This window comes from Hetaerina americana, unplaced genomic scaffold (genome assembly GCF_022747635.1).
Source record: "Hetaerina americana unplaced genomic scaffold, ioHetAmer1.1.p SCAF_5, whole genome shotgun sequence".
NCBI lineage: Eukaryota > Metazoa > Arthropoda > Insecta > Odonata > Calopterygidae > Hetaerina > Hetaerina americana.
Window position 1 is genome coordinate 53,306,128 of NW_027287095.1, and position 23,157 is coordinate 53,329,284.

The window sequence follows — 23,157 nt, forward strand, 5'->3', positions numbered from 1 at the left end:
ATTGACCCCATTACAATTGAAATAAAATCGCTTGATTATAATGTCATGTTGTAGAGTCTGGGAAAATTTAAATGAATGCTTACATAACAATCCTTCACGCTTATGGTGTCTTTTGACATTTAAATATCGTGCCCCAGGCCAAGGGGGAAGCAAAAACGAAACTAAAACGTATTTTTTCACTAAATCCATCATTATTAGTGTGGGAACTCCAATGCCTCTTGAAGTAGGAAAATTGAGCAATAAGGACAACTGCAGGAAGTATAGGACAGTGGACGTTGAAACGTGGACCGTAATAGATAAGTTGTTTTAGTGCTCCTATCATAATGTGATGCTTGCTATCTGTGTTAGCTGGATGTGACCTATCTGGTAAAAAAAAATACATCATATTTTGCGCAACGGAATTTCTTCAGTAAATAATTAATCCCTTGAAAAAATTAGATACTCCAATAGTCGTAAACAGTTTACCTTTCGAAACAAAGTACAAATGAGATTAGTTGGCCAACCCGCCACAAGTCAAGGATGGGGTAAATGGTAAAAAGGAAATGTATGAGAAAGGTGATGGCATTTTGGATTTTGAAAGACAGGCATTTTGAATTTTATATGAAAATTTCAAGGGCAATCGAAACAAGTACTTTGCACTTTTGCACGTTTGATGCATAATAGTTATTACGGTTAAAAAAACGCATTGATGTTATTTTTCAGTCATGAATTATGTTGTGAGAGTAATAATCCCAAAAATTTGAGTTTTTTTCGTCACTTGATGACAAATCACAAAAATGAAGCTTCCGCTGTTGGTCTCATGTCTAATTGCGTAGATTGCTTCATTACTTTTTGAAAGGGTGCACATGTTTTACAAAACGTCAAGAATTTATTTAATGGCCACATGAATCGTCACAAGGAGAAATGAGATAATTATGACGAAATCTTTGTCAAATATCAACAGATAATTTTAACACTGGCTAAAAATAAATATTAAAAACATTCTATTTTCTCAGGAATGTATAGATATTATACAAACACGCTCAGTTTATCGATTAAAAGAAACCGGGATTGATTTTTTTTATACTTCTCGAGCTGAATCGAATCGTTTTGGAGCACAAACGCGGGAATCTAAGCGCGTTGGCGTCTTGTTCCAATCGTTAAGCACGTTCCCGCCACACTCCCATTCTCATCTTCGTATTCACATCTCTCTCTCTCTCTCTTTGTCTTTTTCCTTCTCCCAGGAGTGGCTCCGGGTGTCCAGGGTGGAGCTCCACAGAAACGCACCTCTGCTGCGAGAGCTTAGAGACTTCCTCGGGAAGGCAGCCGCCTGCGGTCCACCCTACGCGCAGTGGGTCTCGGAGATGCGGTCGCAGTTCCCGATACTCGTGAGTAGACACGTGCCAAAGGTGCCGGAAAGGCCGGGGCATGCCACCCTCGCCCCCCCCCCCGAGAGCCGTCTTTCATTCCTTCCCCTCACATCCCTCCCTCCCCCCCCTCCTCTTACTACCGCACTCCTCCCGTCATCCCTCCTCCCTCCCCGCCCTCATTTCAACCGCGAGTCGTTGCGAAAGGGAAATTAATAGCCGGGTGTGGAGCAGTTTTTCTACAGCGCACTTCCTGCTCCCTAACTCATTGGCACATAGTTCAATGCAAATTTGAGATTAAGAATGCATCTTCCGCACCGTTTCCTACTTTTGTGAAACCACTCGTTTTTACCAGTTATTTTTATTTACATCTTGTCTTCGACCAAATACACAGAATATCGGCTGTAGATGAAGAATTGAAGATATAAAATTAAGTTTTACCAAACAAAATAAAATTGTTCAATTGGCGCTTTCAAATTAACCGTGCACATTTCCTGGTTTTTCCCGCGCCCGCTTGTTTGAATTGGCAACGGCATAGATGGCAATCCATGCCCGAAAATACACAGGGAGGAATTCATACAAGCACTGAGGCATACTACCCACGAATACCGTTTTAAACAGGATATTTTTCCTTCTTTCATAAATGTTGGAGGAGAGGAACGATCTCCAAGATGTCATATGCTGGTTACTTCTACCTCTCTCACTTTACGATGCAGAAATCAATTGGATATTAGAGCAAAACTGGAGACAGAACGTTATTCAATCCGAATCCATAAATTTGATACCCCTCCTCACCAGGGGCGTGCGCGTATATGGAATGTGATCCCATTCGACTCTCACACGTGGCGTATCACGCTCGCGTTCCAATCCGTTGAAAGCCGATGGAACGTCGTTGGACGGACGGAGTCATGCAGCGGAGGTAAAGGCGACGACAGTCGTAGTGTCGACCGACTTCTAGTCATTCTCTTCACAGCAGGGGGAAGGATGCATCAAAATGAAGTTTCGTCGGAGAAAACTTTGTGAAAACGTTCCTCTCACTTCTCCGCCCTGCACCGAGAATTTAGATTACACCAGTGTGGGCTCACTGCCCAGGGAAGATCACTCAACGGGGCCATCGCTGAAGCAGTATGCCGCTCTCGCCTCAGGAGTCGAACGCCACAGGATTGGGACGATGTTGTCAAGGAAACCTCCCAAACGATCCAATCGAATCCTCCCGGACTTCGCCACCACGGATGTCTGCCGAGATTGAGTGAACCGAGGACGGTTCACCTTTCGAAGGGTGACCTTCGCGGGCTCTAATTGAGAACCCCCGTCCGTCCTAAGAGACGAGGACTCGCGACTCGGCGAACACGTTGGTACCACTTATGCTGAATTGGAGCCTGAAAGAACAACTCCCATCGGACGAAAGATATTACTAGAGAAGTGAGGTCTCCGTTGTTTTCATGATGCACATCGAGGGTCAAGGTCATCACCATATTCCTAATATCACGTCGGTGCTCGTGAAGGAGGCCGGTTAATGCAGCTGCCGGGGAAGCACGGCAAGGAAAGTACTGCCGTGCCGCTTTTGAGCGTTCCGAGACTGACGAGGAAACGGCAAGGAAGTTAGGGGGGTATATAGTATGTGTGTGTCTAGGTATTTTCTTCCATTTCCTCGTGAGTGACAGAGAGAAGAGAGTGAAGCTTCCCAGCTAACTTAAAAGAGGTGTGCAGGCGGATGGCTTCCATGTCTGAAGGTCCTCCATCACCCCCTGGGGGATACCGGTGGGGAGGAAGGGATAAGGAAGGAGGAGTTGCCATATGAGACTTGGAGCACAGGTTTTTTCTCCGTTCCATTCATGGGACATGTTGCGTGCCCGGCGCCCGTGGACCAGTCATCCGACGTGAGCATGCTCGTAAGGCGTTGCTAGGGAGGGATATAAAAAATGGAGACAAATAGGGTTGCGCAGAAGGTCGGGAGAGGTATAGTTGTATAGAGGGAAACACGTTGTTTCCCAGTGAAATTCAACTTAATTAATTGAACGCGAGTAGCGGGAGAATAGCAAGTGGCTCGTATACATAAGCAAGTAGTACTGGAAGAGCGGTCGATGATAATGGACGATACATTGCATCACGACCACTTTTGATACAACAGGAGAATTTAACGCCAGACTCGTTCAACGGAAATTAAATTTCAAAATATTCCCGACCCCACCGTGTATTAACCTACAACGGATTTTACCTATAAAGCTATATACGAGGGTCATCCGGAAAGTAGTACCCGTTCGTGAAATAAAGACACAAAAGTAAATATTAACAAACATAAAAAATTTTATTTGAAAGAGGATACTTTAAACTACTTCTCAACATAATCTCCAAGCAAATTAAGGCATTTGTCATAACGTGTGACAAGTTTCTGTATTCCTGCTGCATAGTCCTTCGCCGCCAGCTCATTGAGATACGCGAGGGACCCATCTTGCACAAATTTTTGCATAATGCAGATGGTGTTTAACAATTTCATGAACAATTGTTCGAGAAACATTGGGAAAATGCTCACAGATGTCATCAATTGTGACGCGCCGATCGTTCCTCACGAATTCGTCAACTGAGCTCACCAGTTGGTCTGTAATGACAGACGGTCTCTCCGAACGCTCATCGTCGTGTGTGTTCCCCCTCCCCATGTTGAAGTTGCGACACCACCGCCGAACAGACGACTCGTCCATTACATTGTCTCCATACACCTCCTTTAATTGGCGATGAATATCACATGGGCGAACGTTTCTTGCATTGAGGAATTTAATCACTGCCCTCACTTCACAACTGGCGGCGTTCTCAATTTTTTTAAACATTGTAAACAATCACAGAAACAACACAGGCAATGCTAGCGTCACGCAACTTGGCTCAGAGAAGGCAGACAAGCCACTGAAGCTATCTGACCTCGTCCAGCGGCTACTCGCGTCGTCAGCACTTCATGCGGCACGAACGGGTACTACTTTCCGGATGACCCTCGTATATACATATATATATATATATATATATATATATATATATATATATATATATATATATATATATATATATATATATATATATATATATATATATATATATATATATATATATATATATATATATATATATATATATATATATATATATATCTTCTCCTTCACATGGATATAGACATAAGGAAAATGGATAGGAACACATGCAGGAGAGGTGAGAGAGGCGGAATCGATCAAATCACAAGAGCAAAAATATTTCCTTTACCGGGACTTGAACCTGGGATCTTTCGTCTTACTAAAGAAGTATTTTTTTGATTACTTACTTATTTTTCTGGACTTTTGTGTTTTTAAAGTAAAGTTATTTTATTAAAATAAATTTAGCTACGACTTTTATTATTTTTAAATTTTCCAAGCCCTTCTTCGACCATTTATTCAATCTTGCAGAAATGAAAAATCAGCATATCGCGTAAAGAACTGGTGATCTCCTGCAAGAGCGCCCTCGGTGGGTTTTTCTTCACAAAGACCGGTTATTTTCTCCAACCACCTATCCTGTTCTCGCTCCTAATAATCGTATTTGTTGTCTATTAAGAATATTCTAGTATTTATTGGAGTTGGCGTCCGAAAACCGAGATAATTTTCGTCATTAGGGACAGGAGGGTAATTTGATACAGGTAGGATGCTGAGGAATGGAGGAAGGGTGGAAATAAATCCGGCGTCGACATTAGCCTACTTTTAACTATCCATGCGCTGGAACAGGGAAACCCCTGATATTTAAAAGATATAAATTCAGATGAACACCACACGGCTTCTCTAATGGGTAGATTGTTAAATTAAATATCTAATCTCGAGCTTGAAGTGAGACACTATCGTGTTCGCCCTGCCGGAAGAACGTTGTCACTCCGCTGCGCTCGTGTCTAGTGGGAATGTCTAAAGTCAAGAGCGAAAGCAGACAACTAAGCACGTGCCGAGAGCAAGAGCTTCTCAATCTCCAGTTGACAAACACGTGTTTAACCGAACAAGTGTGTACCTAACACGTGTTCCTAAAACCATGATCACTTCGATAGCACCTTTGCTTTCGAGTGTGGGTGCTGCTCTGCTCGTGTACGCTCGTGACTGAGACAACGCGGAAACACCCACCGTCAGAAACAAGTTGTGATGCTCGGCTGAAATTATGTATACATAGTATCTCTCATGACGTTTTCAGAGTGACTTGGCAGCAATGGATGGCTAGTAAACTTCGTTGTTGCCAAACGTCTTGCCTGTGACCGAGGAATATATCCAGGGTGCCTCAGGAAAGTCTTGATATTAGGAAGAATTCGGGAGTCATCAAATGTTTAGAACAAATTGGAATATCGGGCAAAGTTACAACAAATACCATGTGGAACTCGGGAATTTCTGGTGAGAAATATTTATTTAGTTTTATGATCAGCATGTATTTGGTGCAGGAATTCTTGTTGGCTAGTCTTGGGAAAAAACAGAAACTACATCATTAAGCCTTTTTAATTACGACTGCTGATAATGTTTTGTTCGCATCATATAATTAGTAATTTATAAGAGGTTCCTTTTGGCATAAAATTTCAGTTTGTACAAGTTCAAATTATTTGGCTTAAGTGTTGACCAACGTTGGTCATACCAGTGACGCTTACAGTCATGATTGGTGATTCAAAAGATGGCATAATCGCATTCGGAACACTGGACAGAAGAATCTTGCAGCAACGATTGTCGGAAAAATTGGGAATGAAAATGTGCATAGAAAGTAAGCGACCATCCTGATATCAGTTTTATAAAAAAATATGACAATAATGCATAACATTTCACACGATAGCTATGGGACGAAGGGTTCATCAGAAAAGTCCTCCAATGTGATACCCATATATATCCTACGAAACGTGCTTATATTAATTCTCGTTGAATGCAAATAAAACGTGGCGCTAAAAAGCCAAGATGGTTGGAATTTTGTATTTATTGTCATCCATATAAAACAGGCATACGTTTACCCTAAATTACCCTAAATATTACCCTAAAATGTACCCTAAAATCTATGCTCAATATGATGGGGTTAGCGTCCTTGCCTGCCAACCCAGAGGTCGCAGGTTCGATTCTCGCCTCGGTCGGTTTTCTTCCACCAAGGGCCTGGGTGTTTGTAATACTTTCTATGTAATATTTAGGGGCTAGGTTGAAGATAAGACTTTAAAATCTTAATGTCACCTCAATAAAGTCGTTCAATAAATAAATACAAATATTCATCTAGGTTATAAATCGTGTTACCTTTTCCCTTTGATTTAAGCTAATAAAATATTATTGAAAGTTCTTATATTCTTCGAATCGCCAAGAAACTGAATTGAGCGGACAAAGTATTTTCAAGACTGCACACAACTTGTCCCAGAATCACATTAAAGTCTCGAAAAAAGCAGATTTCTTCATAGAAAAACCCTGTAATTCTGTGATAATTAATTTTATCAGAAAATTTACTTTCGTCTGCCGTTATCTCTTATTAACTTTGGCATTACGCTTCGGAACATTCGCATACATTTTCATTTTCTATCAGTAATGCTGTTGATGGTCATTGGAGAAAAGCTGTATTTAATCAGCCCCCCCCCCAATGTCTGTCTGTCACCCATGAATATGAAACCTGGGGTCCGACTAGAACATTGTTATTTGGCACGGGCATATGAAAATCGTCAAAACCGTACGGAGAAACAGTAAAATACACAATTTCTTAATTTATAGGGTTTGGTTTCATCCCTACATGTTCAAATTTTTTATTCTGAAATAAAAGAATTGAATTCAGAGCAGAGTACTTTTCTTTTATATTTTCTGAATAATGGAAGATTAAAAGTTAAGGAATCGTTTTCATAGCATAGGCATGATTTCCTCTCAAAGGAGAATTTTTAGGTAAATAAACATCTATAGTTCCTGATTATAACCATTGACTCCTTCCATTATGGTATCCATGGTATCCCTGTTGAATATCAAAAAGGCGTTTCAGCTGGTAATACTCGTAATAATAATGATTTTCCGTTAGACCCTTACGGTGTGGCACGTAGAAATCGCACTCGGTACTCTCTTCGCACTCTAGGGGCTCTGCGGAGTCGCCGTGGGTTCGAGTGGGAGTGGATTTATTTTATTCTAGGCGCCTCAATTCTTCCCGGACCCGCGTTCGTAAGTCCCCTCCGGGTTCCAACCCGCTCTCTCTGCGACAACTTTCGCGTCGATTCGACGAGGAATATAGTACGTGTGTTCGGGGAAACGAGGCAGGCTGCGAGGTTTTCATGTTTCATTGCGGTCTCCGTAAATTTCCATAGGAGCCCAGCTAGAGGAAAGGCTTCCGGCTCAATTTCGAATTCTTTAACTGAATCGAATTCCATCGACCAGTTTGTGGAACGATTCAAACAGCCAGGAGACTTACGGGCCCCTCGCGTTAGTGCATCGTAACCCCAAAATAAATAAAAGAGACTTCAATAGGTTGTGTCTGTGTAAATGTTTACTGCTTCCAACCAACCACAATGTAAAGTCAAGTGTCACCCCAAGTATCGTTTATAGATCTAGTGTTTAGGGTGTCCTTTACAACAACATAGATCTAGGAATGATAATCGAAACGGTAATAATATGTACGAGCGGCTATGTTAAGGAAACGGCAAACAGATGTCTTTCACGGACCCCTTTAGGAAATAATTTCAGTCAAAAATGCGAATCTCTAGTGACAGCTATAATGATTATTTGTACAGTGACATTATGATTTTAAATTCAATTAAACAAGTTATTATGAACAGATAATAAATGAGCTCGTGGCAAGCAATGGCACGATTCGTTCAAATTACAGTTAAACTTATAATATGTCCAAGTCCAGTTTTCATGGAAGAACCTTTTTTAAGGTGTTATTCTTTTTTTAATGGCTGAGCGTACAAATATTTTATTGATTTTTGCTGACATTCTACAAGGGCCGAAAATCAAGTGATAACGATCACGTTGTAAGAATAGTTTAAATTAGCAATGAATGTGAACAATTAAAATTTTCAATTAAAACACCTGTGCCTTTGCAATACTAATTTCAGTGAAATATCTAAAAGTTAATTCACAGTTGAAAAGTTAAATCATAGATGGATTCCACTTTCTCTTACTGGTATCTCTCTCTGGATTGGAAAATTTTAAATGGACCTTATGTGTTCTTTAGTAAAACCGGATCCTGCCAGCTTGAATTCTAAAACTTAAAGTATTTCTTCACATGGCGTGTGCAATCTCGTTTCCGTATTATTACAATAATCTGAACCCTAGGCATTCTAAAAACTCTATTAATAGCACATTAGTTTGTAATACAATCGAAATATTCACATCCACGTCAAATTAATTTAATATTATCAGGTGTAAAATAGCTCTATGGAATCCTACTTATGTCAACTGCCTTTTTATGAGTTTTGCTTGATGTTCGTATAATTACGTAGTGTTCCGTTATTTGTGTGAGTTATAAAAATATAAAATGTCTGAGAATGAATAAATAAACCGCAGTGCTAGATTAGAATTTTTAATATTTATTCTTTTGAATTCAGCTTTTTTATGTATTTCATATAGATAATCGAACAAAATTATACTGTTACTAATGAAGAATTAGTGAATTCGAATGGCATTGATTGTAAAAAAGGAAGCAATTTTCCGCAGGGAAATTTTTTTTATAGTTTAGGAATTGGCCAAACCAAGAAACTAAGGTGCTCTAAAGGCAGCTTACCCTCATTATTTGATAATGAGCGTGATGGATGGCATAGGACCAAAGGGAAACAACTAGCAATGAACAAGTGTGCCCGCGGAAGAATATGAAGATGAAATAGTGGCGGATCAAGTAACTGACGGAGAATGTATATGAAAAGTGTATGCACAAATCTGTGAATGACAAGAAATGAACTAGTCTATTTCAAATATATGAGAACAATGGCAAAGGAAAGTAGAGAAAGTTAGTGGTGTAGAGAGAGACTAATGACGAAGTTTTATTATGTTGTGGGAAGAGGGAAACTTGCTGGGGAATTTCGAAAAGATGAATGTGGTCGGAGGAAATGTTGAAAGTCGGCAATAGTTGGGAGAATCTAGGGTAGAGAAAGAAAGAGAATATGACTTTTAAAGAGGATGAAGGCAGGTACTTCTTCGTACTTCTTAAAAATGAAGAAGCAAATAATTTGGGGCACAGAAAGAAAGTTTACGTGATATTAATGCGATAATAGTCACTAGGGACCGTCCAAAATCAACCTTTAATAGATTAACTTATTACTTCATATTGAATATGATAGCCTGAAGATGATTGCGGAAGACGGATTTTATTGGAATAATGACTGAGGAAGATTAAATATTGAGCATAAGGCAGGTAATGGAAATTTAATAACGGAGAAATTTAGAAAGCACGAAGTAATGATTAATTATTGGAAAGAAAAAATAATGAGTTCCGTCGCATCTGCCCTACTGTTGACGAGTGTTGACAATTACATAAACAAACTATATGCTCATTACGGTTTTTTTACCATAAATAGTTTATTTCCCATGTTTTAGTTATCTTAGAGCTTATTCAGGAAGGACCCCGATTAGTTGTGCTTCAACGATAGCCATACTGAGACGTCACAGGCTTAACTATCGCTATTCTGGTTGACAAAAACCTTACTTGGTCAGTAACATGACCTAAAAATTTCTTCATTGACTAAAATTGACATTTGCTAATCCTCAGTGGTGTAGATTCTAAATAGATGCTAGCAACTTTGCCAGCTCTATCTTAGCTAAATGTCGAGAGTCGAAAATTGACTCTCGACATGTATCAAGGATAGATCTTACTCGGGTTGAGAGGTATTTCCAGGCATGGCCGTCTTCCTAAGGGTTCCATCGGTGACGTGATAGAGTATCTTGTGACCCTTTTGTGAAGAGAGATTGTCTCCTCGCCTTGCCTTCCCCACGCGTGGTCCGAAAGGAGTCTCCACTCCCGACCTCAGCTTCGCAGAAGTTTGCTCAGCAAGGCCCCAGTCAGTGAGTCGCTCCCATGGGATATCCAATCGCTCCCTAACGGTTTGCATGCCCCCAAGTGCTTGCCTGCATGCCTACCTAACAAGCGGCGAACAATTGAATCAATAAAACATCTCTATTATAGCACATTATCGTGCGCCGTGTATCGTTAACGCTCGCCAGTACAAACACCGTCATGCAAATCCTTTCAATCTCTCCATACATGCACGCCGAAGCAGGCCAATTTCATTAGGGCATGGTGTGTGTGTGTGTGTGTGGCGGTCAGTCATTCGCGCAATCTTATCCGGCCAGAGGGAGATGGGTCCTTTGGCCCTCCTCCGCACCCCCACCGCGGATCCCCAATCGACCCGCCTCCCACGTGTGAACCCTTTTGACCTCCGCCGTGTTTGTGTCCAGGGTTCCGGGCCGGATGATCCCTCAAACTATTTGCGTCTCCCGATTCGAAACAAAAGAAGTACGCTGCCCGTCCATTTTCCGTCCCAACCCTCTAGCCGCTCCGCAACACCCCTTCTCTCCTCGCAAAACCATTCCTCCAGCCTGGCAACCCTGGGACTCGCCCCACTCCGCATAGTTCGCCGTGCACCAAGCTGGCGCGGCATCAAAAGCCGCGGTGCACACTCAGTCCCTCGTCCCTGTGAACATTTTCCGAACCCGATCAAAGAGAAGGTTTTTTCTCGATCATTATTTTTCCCTATTTTAATTTTTAATTCTTTAATTCCCAATATACAGGGAATACCTGTATTTCTCGCTTAAAATTTCCGGTTCCTTTCATTTTTTTAATTTTATTTCTTAACTTATATTTCCTTTTCACTTTTCCTGTCTTTTTGACATTTCCAGAAGCCCTCTTTTGCCAAGTAATATTTACATTTATCGTTCTCATTCGGATACTTCCTTCTTTCATAATTCAGCATTTACTAAGGATTTTCATGCAACTGAATATTTTTCATTACGCAGTAACTTTAAATTCAGGGGTATGTTCAGGAATTTGTTCGGTATGCGTACAGTGGACCATCGTGAGTGTATACTCATATTGTTTTTCCAATACTTCGTATCTTTATATCCATGATTTGGTAAAATAGTACATTATTGTATGTAGCCACTATTTGAGAGTCTAGAGGCCATTTTTTCCTGTTGAGTTTTTCGATCTGTCAAAAAGTTCTCTTGCTCTTAATAATGTTCAAAGATGATTGATCGCCCAAGTGTGTACAATTTATATTATTCTAATCCTTATCATTATATTTGCTAGTATGCCATCCAAATATTCATCCGTTGTTTTCTCTACCCTTGTTTCCTTTCAATGTATGCGCCACCTCAAACGATGCAACTGAACGTACCTCTCCACGACCGGCTGCCCTGTCTCCTACTCCTTCGGCGACCGAAGGTTCGAGACCCTGACGCGGAAGCGGCAGACGACGGAGAGCAAACCAACAGGGAGTACATGAGGGTGAGTACATTTCTCAGATTTTTATTTTCCGACTCCTTCACAGGAACACCTCCCACCATTCCATCGGTGCATGCGATGAGAATGGTATTTTCGATGGGGGCTACGCATCATCTCCTGTGCCTCGGGCTAGATATTTATTTTTTCGAGCGATTTTTATAGCGATGTTTAGATGAGCCGTTAACACCACTGTAATTGATCAACTCAAAATCTGGCGTTACAGCCGGAAGTTGAGAGAAGAAGCCAGAAGATTCTGAGTGCAATACCAGCAAAACTATCGCCCGACCACATTTTATCAAGCTGAGAGCGAACCAAAAACAGCACATCACCAAGGAAGCCTTCGATTGAAGTTTTTTTTAGGTAGCAGCAATAACTTTAATGACAATACAAGTATTGCCAAATTCTAACGAAGAGTTAGATCTAGTTACGAATGACGTCAAATTCTGCAACTAAATACATTTTTACGTGATGTGATAACTTGAAACTCTTTTACATAAACATCCGATAAAAGGTGTAAAATCAAGTCAAGTTTACTCCTGACGTTTCCCTTTATTCCATATCAACTGCTTTTTATGTTTAGGTTGATGTGTTCATTCGCTGTCCGATAGAGACAACGTAAATGGATTAAAACATCACAGAAGCAACTATATTTCTGCTTAAACTCGAGAGAGTGCTCCCGATTTACGCAGTGGATTCCTTCATTTGCATGTGGATGTAGTTTGAGAGGAATATTCATGCGCCAAGAGTGTATCTATACCTACAGGATCTATACCTGAATGACTGTAATGAGCGATGGTAATTTAAATAATTACGATGATTTTAGAGTCAGAAACTCCAATTACTCCATTAATGTACCCACGCAATGCAGAAACACTCGGGACTGCATGTCTAAAATAGGAATAGATTTAGTGAGGCGTGTATTGCAGTGAGTGAGTACCTTTCACGTAAACTGCAAGGCTGCTTACGAAAAATAGACGGCGGATTTCAGTGGCGAGGAATGTGCCATTCAAATGGCCTCTTTATGGGTTATCAAATCCCGCTTTAACGATGAGCGAGGAGACGGTCGTTACGGACGTAGTCGACGACAGGGCTTTGGAATTGCCAATACAAAAACCCCGATATGGGATAAGTCCTAAAAGATTGCACAAGAAGAGGCTTCGCGAACCATTAGATTCGTGTCTCGGCAAATTTGCTGTAATAGTGTCTTTCAATAACCCATTAGGAACTTGGAGATTCAAAATGAATTAAATATCTCCTTTTGGCCATTTGCTAATCAAAGAGTAATTGTCTGCATTTATTGTAATTCTAAACCAGCAGTTTGTCACATACATATTTAATATGGAGAATTTTAAAGTTTTCGAATTTACATTAGACGAATGAGGATAAAGTCCCTCCCAAGAAAAATGTAAAACGAGCAGACGCAGAAACACGCTGTTTCAGAAAATTAATTTTGTACATTATCAGTTTTCCTGCAAATTATTAAAAGTGTCATTTGGAAATAAAAATCTCTACATTCTAAGTTAATTATATTTACCTCAATATGAATATTAGGTTATTAATGAAGGAAATAATTCAGATGTCGTATACGTATTTTTGCGAAACCTCGAAAAAAAAACTCTCAATCGCATTACGCAAGCACCGTTATTACTACCTCTACCTAATGCAGTATGTCGTGTAATCTTGGTTAAATGCTAATTTGGCACAAGGAATTCTCAGTGAGCTGCTGTATTGGGAATCTGTAGTAGCAGGATTTATGAAATCTCAAAAACGCCAAAAATGCTATATGTATACAGCATGGTGTGTTGTCGATATATACACACAACGATGAATTCAAACACGCAAACTTTAAGCCATCTTAATTATTAAATCCTAAATACTTTCCGTCACTCATTTATTGTCGTTTAATTCAATGGTATAGTTCTAATCCGTTAGAAATTTCGATCATTTACCGATGACGTCACCGTTTTATGAAATAAATATCAACTCGGAATGAGCAATATGAATGAGTATTTTACATTTTTAAACGAAATAACTATATTTGTGTGAATAAAGAAATTAGTACATTCCTTACTGTGTATTCAAACTCATCTTTTTCGTTATAAAAGAGATTTACGGGAATGAAATCAATCAACCCTTTTTTATTTGCTCTTTTTTTTTAATACCGGAGCCTTTCTCTCGGTGATATATGAGGGAATTTCCCCACAAAATAAACCTGCTCATGCCTCTAGTTTAAAGAGCTAGTTTATCGTAGCATAAAAAAATGTTGCACTTGTAAATTTAAGCCTCGGAAATGGTTCAGAGATATACCCGCCTTTTTTCCAGGAATGGGGCTCCATATAGTGCACACTGAGTGCAATTATGGTATTGGTGTGACTAAAATTTTTCATATCATTGCCGCCGCAGCAAATTTAAGGGTCTATAAAAAGCAAGGAAGAAGTGGAAAGGGAATGTAATATCCCTCGACGTTTGCCATGGCGAAAAATAAAATGTTTACGCTTTATTCCATTCACTTATATTTGAAAGAAAAAGGCCAAGCTTAACATTAAAGTAGGAGGGCAAAAACTAGAGCAGGTAGAACAGTTTACGTATCTCGGTAGTGTTTTGGACCAACACGGTCAAAGTAGTAGGGACGTAAGGAGAAGAATTGCGCTAGGCAAAGAGGCTTTCACAAGGAGGAGGGAGTTGATGACGGGGACTTTGAGTAAGGATGTTAAGAAAAGACTCGTAAAAACTTTGATATGGAGCGTAGCTATGTACGGCGCGGAAACGTGGTCATTGAAGCAGGAGGATAGACGTAGGCTGGAGGCTTTTGAAATGTGGGTGTGGAGAAGAATGGAGAAGGTGAAATGGACAGAGAAGAAAACAAATGAGGAAGTACTTGGTATGGTGGGCGAAGAGAGGGGTTTGCTGGGAGCAATCCTATGGAGGCAGGAAAAGTGCATGAAGGGGGTGTTGACCGGCAGTGGGATGTTGAAGACTGTGATAGAGGGTAGAATGTTGGGCAAAAGAGGAAAGGGAAGGAACAGGATAGGGATGTTGGACGGGATGAAGGGAGAAATAAAGTACTCAGAGATGAAGAGGGACCTGATATAGAGTAGGATGATGCATTTTGTGTTTTGTTAGGAATCACAAAATATTTATTTTATAGCTGTGTCCATCCAAAAACCTACCTTAACCGGTAGATTACCTAAAAAAAAAAAAATATATATATATATATATATATATATATACTCATATATACAGAAACAGATATAAGGAAAAGGGATAGGAACACATATAAAGGACGAACACAATAGAGGTGGGGAAGGCGGAATCGAACGGATCACAAGAGTAAAAATATTTCCTCAACCGGGACTCGAACACCGGATCTTTCCACTTGCCGGGCGGATGCTCTTAACCACTTGAGCTATCGAGGATAGTCAATTTACCCTGAGATCCGTGGGTCTAATATGTCGCCAAGCGCCCCCGGCAAGTGGAAAGATCCGGTGTTCGAGTCCCGGTTGAGGAAATATTTTTACTCTTGTGATCCGTTCGATTCCGCCTTCCCCACCTCTATTGTGTTCGTCCTTTATATGTGTTCCTATCCCTTTTCCTTATATCTGTTTCTGTATATATGAGTATTTATTCGCCGTTTGGCGGGATTTCGTGTTTGAATGTATATATATATATATATATATATATATATATATATATATACACACACATTTATACGAGGGTGGTCTGAAAAGTTTCCGACCTCGAAAATGCCAGAAAAAATGTCTTGTATCTTTGTTAGGTCGGAAACTTTGCAGGCCACCCGTATATATATATATATATATATATATATATATATATATATATATATATATATATATTTTAAGTATGCGTTTTTTTCTTTCCTACCTTTAAACATCTGAATCATACAGATTCAAATGTATATATGTATATCCTGACCAATCAATTTCGTCAATGATGTGTGTCCTAGTATTAGATACAGTGTTATTGCAACCACATTGGGCAATTTGTACGAAAAATCGAAATTCAGCAATACAGTAAATGTAATTACATACCCTATAATAATTACCTACCCAATATAGGCACCTGTAACTATAAACCCTTAAATAAAAGTTAACGTATTCGCCTACTAGTGGTAATAAGTAGCTCGTAGGAAGGAGGTCTTAGAGGAAAAGTATGCTAGTCAGATAGGGAGCTGGAACGGCGCTTAAGTGGCGCCTCCGTTCACTTTTTTCTCCGGAATTTGAATCGCATCGGAGATCAAAGATGCGGCCGACCGCACGGGTCTCGTTTGTATTCAGAGCCGGACGATCTTTTTCATTTTCTTTTACGAGGGTCGCGTGCTTCATAGGGACGAGGAGCAGAGGAAACTATTTCGATCGGGGAGGAACGCATTGCACGGAGATGTAATCGAAAGCAAAGCGAAGGGAGGAGAGGGACCTGGAAGGGATGAGATATTCCGATGTTTCCCTTTATTTATCTTTACCGAGGCCGCGGCATTTCCTCCCCACGACTGCTCCCTCTCCGCGAGTCTCTCACCCCTTTCGTCTTTAAAGACGCCCCGCGTTGAAGGTCAGGCCGGCGAGGGAGATGGGGGGATGGGGTTGGGTGGTTGAGGGCTAAGGGGGGTCGACCAGCAAGATGTAAGATCCCCGTGGGGCGGGGGGGGGAGGGCGGCTGGAGGTTGGCCTTGCCTGGCAAAATGTGCCTCGCGATGAATGCGAGATCACGTCCCGGCCGCCGACGGAGCCGCGAAGCCCGCAGCACAAAAGGCGTCGAAATCGCTTCTTTGAGGATCATTTTCAAAGTTTGAATATTTTATGGATTTGGCCATCACTCCCACCGCCGCCACGCCACCAATCCCCTCCCTCTTTGGTTGGTGTGAGGGCGAGAGGGACGGGGTGGGAGGCCAAAGGAGCGTTGAGGGCAAGGAGAGAGTGAGAGAGGTTAAGAGCCGACTCAGGTCACCGGGTGAGAAAGAAAAGTACGCCGAACCAACCACCGCTTCCCCTTAACCTCCCCCCCCTCATCAACGCCCCTTATCGTTCCTCAACCCACAGTCCTACTCCAGGGTGTGCGTGCCCGTCCCTTACCCTGTGATAGCCCAGCCAACCCTTCTTTCAGAACCCACGAAACCCGTGAGATTTTTCTCTCTCTGTTGTCGGTTGGTGAACGCACCGCGTCTCGTGGCCGAGGTAATTGCGTCCGAAAGTCTGGTACTGACGTTCCATCCCGCGTGATGACCTCCAAATGTCCCTCGACCTACGTCCGATCATCCTCATCAAAGGTTTTATAGTGTGGATCATCCATCAGGTACGTTGACTGGGAAATAGGAAATATTTTACTTGCTCTACGAAAAAAATTGTAGGTAGAGAGATACTTTTTCCAAAGTAACGCACATGTAAAAGGGAATTACAATCACTCATTGGCTTTAAAATAAAATAAGAGATAACAGGTAGTGATCTCGTGCCCACCTTCTGTTCTTTTTCATTTCTCTCACGTGTTGGGAAAACTTTCTGGGGAAATATAGGGTTTCATACATGATAGTTCCATGCACTTACGAGATATTGAAGGTAGAGGAAGATCTAGTTACGCTTTAGTCACAGGTAGTAGTATAAGGAAAAGTCAAAAGTGCAGTTTCATGCTGATAATAAAAGTTTCTCTCAATGATTTATCAATTCTGAATGAAACGTTTCATGAGATCTGATAAAAAAGTGTGAGTATGCGTGCTTTCTTATTTCATCCAAAAATAGATTGCTTTTAATGTCAAATTTTGCTTGGTCACCAGCGAGGAGTCGCGTTTGCCCTGCGGGGTGCCGGGGTTTTGTATTGGCGTCTCCTTCCACCTCTGCTTCCTGCCCCTCCACGGTTCTTGGCGAAAACCTTTGAAAACGAGGCCGGTCAGAGGTCGAATATTTCATCTTTTAGACGTCGACGTTACCTTGATTAAGATAGGAGCGCATGAGTCGAAAAACCAGCTCAAAAAATTCATCCACCCTCGCCCATTATGTGGGTGGGGAATGATTTGTCTAAGACATGGTCTTTGAAGTTTTTTTTTGGCAATGTGACCAGCTAATAGAGTAGTCTTCCAACTTTTCCGAGATAAGGATGTGATTTATTGACGAACGCAAGTAAAACGACGGGAGGTAAGTTTTTCGCTTCGAAAAGTCGCAGCGTGCTTACCGCGAGTGGAAGAAAAACAGGCAAAGATGGGCCGAACAGGAAATAATGGATATCAATTAGGGAAATTTGAGTACCTGGCAAATTTAAACGTGTAGAATTAATTTTTTGAGCTATTCTATTGAATTCTTCTTTGAGCAATTATTTTGGGCTCTTCTATTTCATTCGGTCTGTACGATTAATTTTACTAAATTTTATTTCAAATTAGCATTGTTGATATTAACTTTTAGAAGTAATTATAATATCCGAATTGAAACGTAAATTCAAGTATAATCTTCGCATGGCTGATGTTAGTATTTCCTGAAAGCTCATAAACCTTTATTCATGGTGTTCTGAAACTCTTAAGCACTCAATAAACTTCTGATAGAAAATCAACTGAAAGCAAATTTCGCTTACTAAAACATACAGTGCTGTTGTTACCTGTAGGTTTATTTATAATATCTAACATGGCCTTTCAACTATGACCCCATTTATTTTGGCCTATTACTGCAATTTTTTATTGATTTTTTCCAGCTATATCCAAGACCATCGGGTTTTATTGCAGCTGAAAGAACGGGTTTTTAGTTTAGCAACAATGCCGCTAAAAATTATTTAAACGTTTAGTAGCGTGGACAATGGATAATTCTGTTAAAGTACCCAAATCTTACCCATCTATTTTTCTACCAGTAAAAATCTCAAGACTCGTAGAAGTAGAAGAGAGTTGATATATGTTAAGTGCGATGGGAATGAGGTCATTAAGATTGACATGGGTGGAATGGCGGAATGCCAAAACGAATTTCACGAGCGAGATAGCTTCGACGTAACTGTTATCGATCACATTAACCAAATCATTGGCTCAACTTTTCAAACCTTTATGCTCACATTATCTACGATTTGGTTTACTGATGTAAAACACGTGCAAAGAACAATTCTTGACAGAAAATGGATGATAATGGAAAGTTATTAACATGGAACACGTTCCCAGTTAACTTTAGTGACAATAATTTTTGTGTCGCTGGGAATAATTTCCCGTAAAAAGACCTGGTCGTTTACGTCGATGAAATTTCAAAAGAGGTGCTTACTTATTGCGATTGTGGAAATAATTTTATTTATTCGAAATGTTTTTTTTAATTCAGATAGAAATCTGAATGTCTTCCTTGAAAGAATCTCGACATTACCAATACTAATAATAAATGCATACTAATTCAACAGCATGTGTTTAGTAAATCGGCATCCTCGGGCATCCTTGCTAAAGTCTACCGGTAGTCAAGGTAGTTAATGCTTTTTTAAACTAAAAATGCTTGCTCTATTTTCATGAGTAAGCACAATTATGATATTGAAATAGATGATGTACGGAAAAGCTTCAGTGGAACATAAATGTTAATGCCCAGAAATAAAAGTTATAACAAGCACACCGTTTATGCTACTTTGTTTTGAATCGGAATGAGAAATGTTTCGGCCTCCTATTTCACCAATTTTGTAACGAAATATATTTTTGCAGTTCCCAATTTCAGTGTAAATTCCTTATAAAACATATATAGTATAGTAGTATTTAGGGGAGGCGACCGACAGATGAGGTCATTTGCGCCATTAGGGATGGACAGGAAAGGATGAAGGGGGGAGAGAAACCCGGCGTCGGCATTTGCCTACACGTTACGAAAGGCGCCAAGGGGTCCGCAGCTTAATATCCCATCCGACGGACGGCGTACTCGCTCAAATTGCCCTCCCTCTACAAGTGCGATAGCCACCGCACCATCTCGATCCCCTTGTAACTCATATGATTACTTAAAAACTCACACTCAATTAGTAAAATTAGGTAATTATATCAGAGTCAGCCTTTCCATAAACCCTTTTTAGAACTTGGGAAGTTTTGATGAGTTTGTCGGTAGGGTAATGTTGTGTGATTTCAAAGGATATCTTGCCGTAATAACTCTTGGATTGCAGTCAATACCCACATTTGTCCTATTAGCTATCAATCATCATTTCCACATAAAATGCAAAAATTTTCCATAGTTGATTCTTGGGATAGAATTATGCATAATGATTAAAACTAATATCCTTTGTTGCTTCCCGTTTGATGATTGATTGCCTTAAAAACAATTTCGGCCAAGGTAGAGAAAGTCTTTATTCATATAAATTCCGGTTTCTAATTTTTCTGCGGTAGCAATTGGCCCAGCTTCAGCTCGTCATCACCTATCGTTTTCCGTTCGTTATCGTGATCATACATTTTACTCATTCTTTCATCTCTCCTCTCTTTCATCTTTCCCCACTCGCCTATGATAAATAAACCTGAGATAAACACTTCCAAAAATACCACCCATTTTATTCGAACAATAACCTCTATTACATTTTTTCTTTACTATAGGTGAACATCCAGATTTTTTTTACACTCCGTCTGTTTTATCAAGTATTTTTACATTGTTTTGCATACTTATGCATTGACTACCTCTCTCTTACGGGGTATCGTGTGCAAAATCTCTTTTCCTCGGGAGTTTTGGTACCCAAAGCATTATAATGAATTACTAATTCTCTCACTCGAAACTCAAGCGTAAAAAAAAGACTGGAAAAACAGAAAATTAATTTTCTGTTTTTTTCAGAGTCCTTAGAAAACCACGCCGTGATGCAGAATGTTCAAAGTTTGAACACTCATTGCACCATCAATCGCGGGAAAAACTCAAATGGCGGGGGTCCATTTCACATATTACCCAAAGCGTGGTATTGAATTGAAGTGGGGGGGGGCATAAACCCCCAATATATTATCGTTTAATATTCTAATTGATTTGGAAAAGTTTAATGGAAAATATCAGTTTTAAGTTAAATTTGTGCTCAATTTGTTTAATTTCAAATTTATGGCAGGGTGACATAATACGGAGAATATAGGTGGGAATAAAGGACGATGTGGATTTGAGAGTCGGGGTCCAGTCCTAGTTTCGGACCACCTGAGTCTCAAGGTCTATATTGCACAATTTCATTCCTAGTTAAAAGAATATTTTCATTTTGATGCCTCTGAACTTGGCATACAACCACAATTGGGTATCCTCCAAAGTAGGGTGTCCCGATTTGGAATTTTCCGCTTAGTATCCAATCAAATAACCGCCTAATGACGTACTTTTTCGATCCCACGTAGTGAGACAAACATTGTATTTAATCTTGAAATTCGTTTGGTAGGTAATATGTGTAATATTCTAGTTTTTTTTAGTGAGGTAAATATCCGGGGCGTTTTCATCTACTTAATAATATTCAATTCGGAAAATATTTTCAAACTGTTATTTTTCCCTTACGTAATTTGAATTAAAGTTATTTGAAAAGTTAGTTTGACCTTAAATATTAGTTATTATGATATCATTAGATTATTTCCTTCAATATAATGTGATCATTGCCGAGGGTACAAAAATTTCTGCGTTTTTAAAAATGTCTATGTAGCGTGGTTAACCTAGTTTTTTTTTCTGAAAGCTTATACTTGGGTTTTTTCACTATCGTCATTTTGTTTGATGAAAGTAACAGTTGTGGATTTTTGTATGTGCATGTTATTGTATATATTCTGTGCCCATCGTTTTGTCTGTGTGTGTATGAAATTATTAATATTTGTCTACCGATTTGTCGGCAGATTTTTAATTGATCCAAGGACTATGCAGAGCTGCAATCCTACTCCCAGCTTGAAAAGCCCGAGCCAAATACTGATACTCGGTGTTACAGTAAACCATTATTCCACTAGATAAACTTTTAACTACCCTTTATTCCATCCATCTAGCCTAATCTTTTCCTCTGTATTGTATACCCATTTTTTTCCTTTTTTCACAGTTCTCAATGTCGCATTTCCTTTCAATATCTCTTTGATACAATTTCCTTCCGTCTTATTACTCTCAACAACATCTTCACTACCTCTTCTATTTACAGTACTTTTTTCTCTTTTCCGTATTTATGTCAAAATGTATGCATCTTTTTATTGATGTATAATATTATGATAATGGATTTTACGGAAGAGAAGAAGTTGGTGGTTTCAATTTCACCCGAATAGATTGCTTATCTCATACTTAAGGCGCGTTCTTCATCTTCCATCTTTCCTTCTTCCTCATTTCTGGGTTCAAACCGCCACAAAGATCCGAAGCGTCAAAAACTTTCCCTCTTCGTGGCTCCCTAAACTCGATAGCTTTCTCCTCTTTCTTCTCCCGAAAAAACACCTTATCGTATTTCCCTTTTGCACAACATTCCAGCAGCAAAAACTTTTCCAACTTCTTCAGCTTTGATCTCTCTCTTGCACTTTCAAAATTCCCCCGCCCTTTGCTGCCCCACCACTCACTCTCCGGGGAATTCGTTGAGAAATAAAATTAAAAGGGTGCAGTAAAGACGCGGGGAGCCTTATCAAGGCGGCATTTTTGTGGAGCAGGCGTAAGTTTTTTTTAGGGGGGGATATAGCGAAATGCAACGCGGTGGTGGGGGATTCGCGTTCTTTCCCACCCACAGTGAGTCGGTGTGTGCGAATTTTGGCGGGCGTGAGCTCGAGCGGGTGCGAATGAGTTTCTAAAGACCGGAAGGTGTTCTTTTTTTTGCGCGAATTAATTTCACTCGATAAAGCGGGAAAGTTTTATTGCCGCACGCGTAATCTCGCTTGGAAACGCGTTTTTTTTAATTTACTGAATTGATTCAACATCGCGCCACGACGCGCGAATCATTCGCTGTCGTTCTCTTTTTCAAAATTTCTGCAGTTGAAGTTTAGTTGAATCGTGTTTTTATTTCAGGACCGATCGGTCAAGTGAATCCATTAATATTTGACGATAATTTTTAGATATTTATCCAAAAGTATTCTCACCATCCACTGTATTATGGGTTTTTTTGTTACAAAACGGTTTCTAGGTTTAATTTCTACTTTCTGCCCCTTTTCTAATTTTGTAGTTTGTATACGAAACTAGCCAGTATGAAAAAACTTTAGACCAAATCAACGTTTCCTTTAAAGCTCAATGGCCCGGTAAGTCGAAGATTCGTGTTACGAATCTCGATAAAGGAAACGTTTTTACGCTTGTGATCTGCTCGATTCTGCCTTCCCCACCAATCCTGTGTTCGTCTTTTAAATTTTTTTCCATCCTCTTTCCTTATATCTATTTCATATGAATGTTTAAGTTTTCATATGGCGGGTTTTCGTGTTTGACTGTGTGTGAGGGTGTTTGTGTGTGTGTGTGTGTGTGTGTGTGTGTGTATATATATACGTATATATATATATATATATATATATATATATATATAT

At 40.0% G+C, this 23,157-nt stretch overlaps 1 protein-coding gene across 1 annotated transcript in view; it reads left to right on the forward strand.

Moving 5' to 3' along the window:
* LOC139693688 (uncharacterized) overlaps window positions 1-23,157 on the forward strand; it is a gene marked incomplete at its 3' end in the record, with an annotated part of 305,211 nt that overhangs the window by 72,263 nt on the left and 209,791 nt on the right. Inside the window, exons 14-15 of the mRNA XM_071591931.1 lie at window positions 1,224-1,367; window positions 11,703-11,765. Coding sequence (XP_071448032.1) covers window positions 1,224-1,367; window positions 11,703-11,765 — 207 coding nt within the window. The remainder of the gene's footprint in view (window positions 1-1,223; window positions 1,368-11,702; window positions 11,766-23,157) is intronic.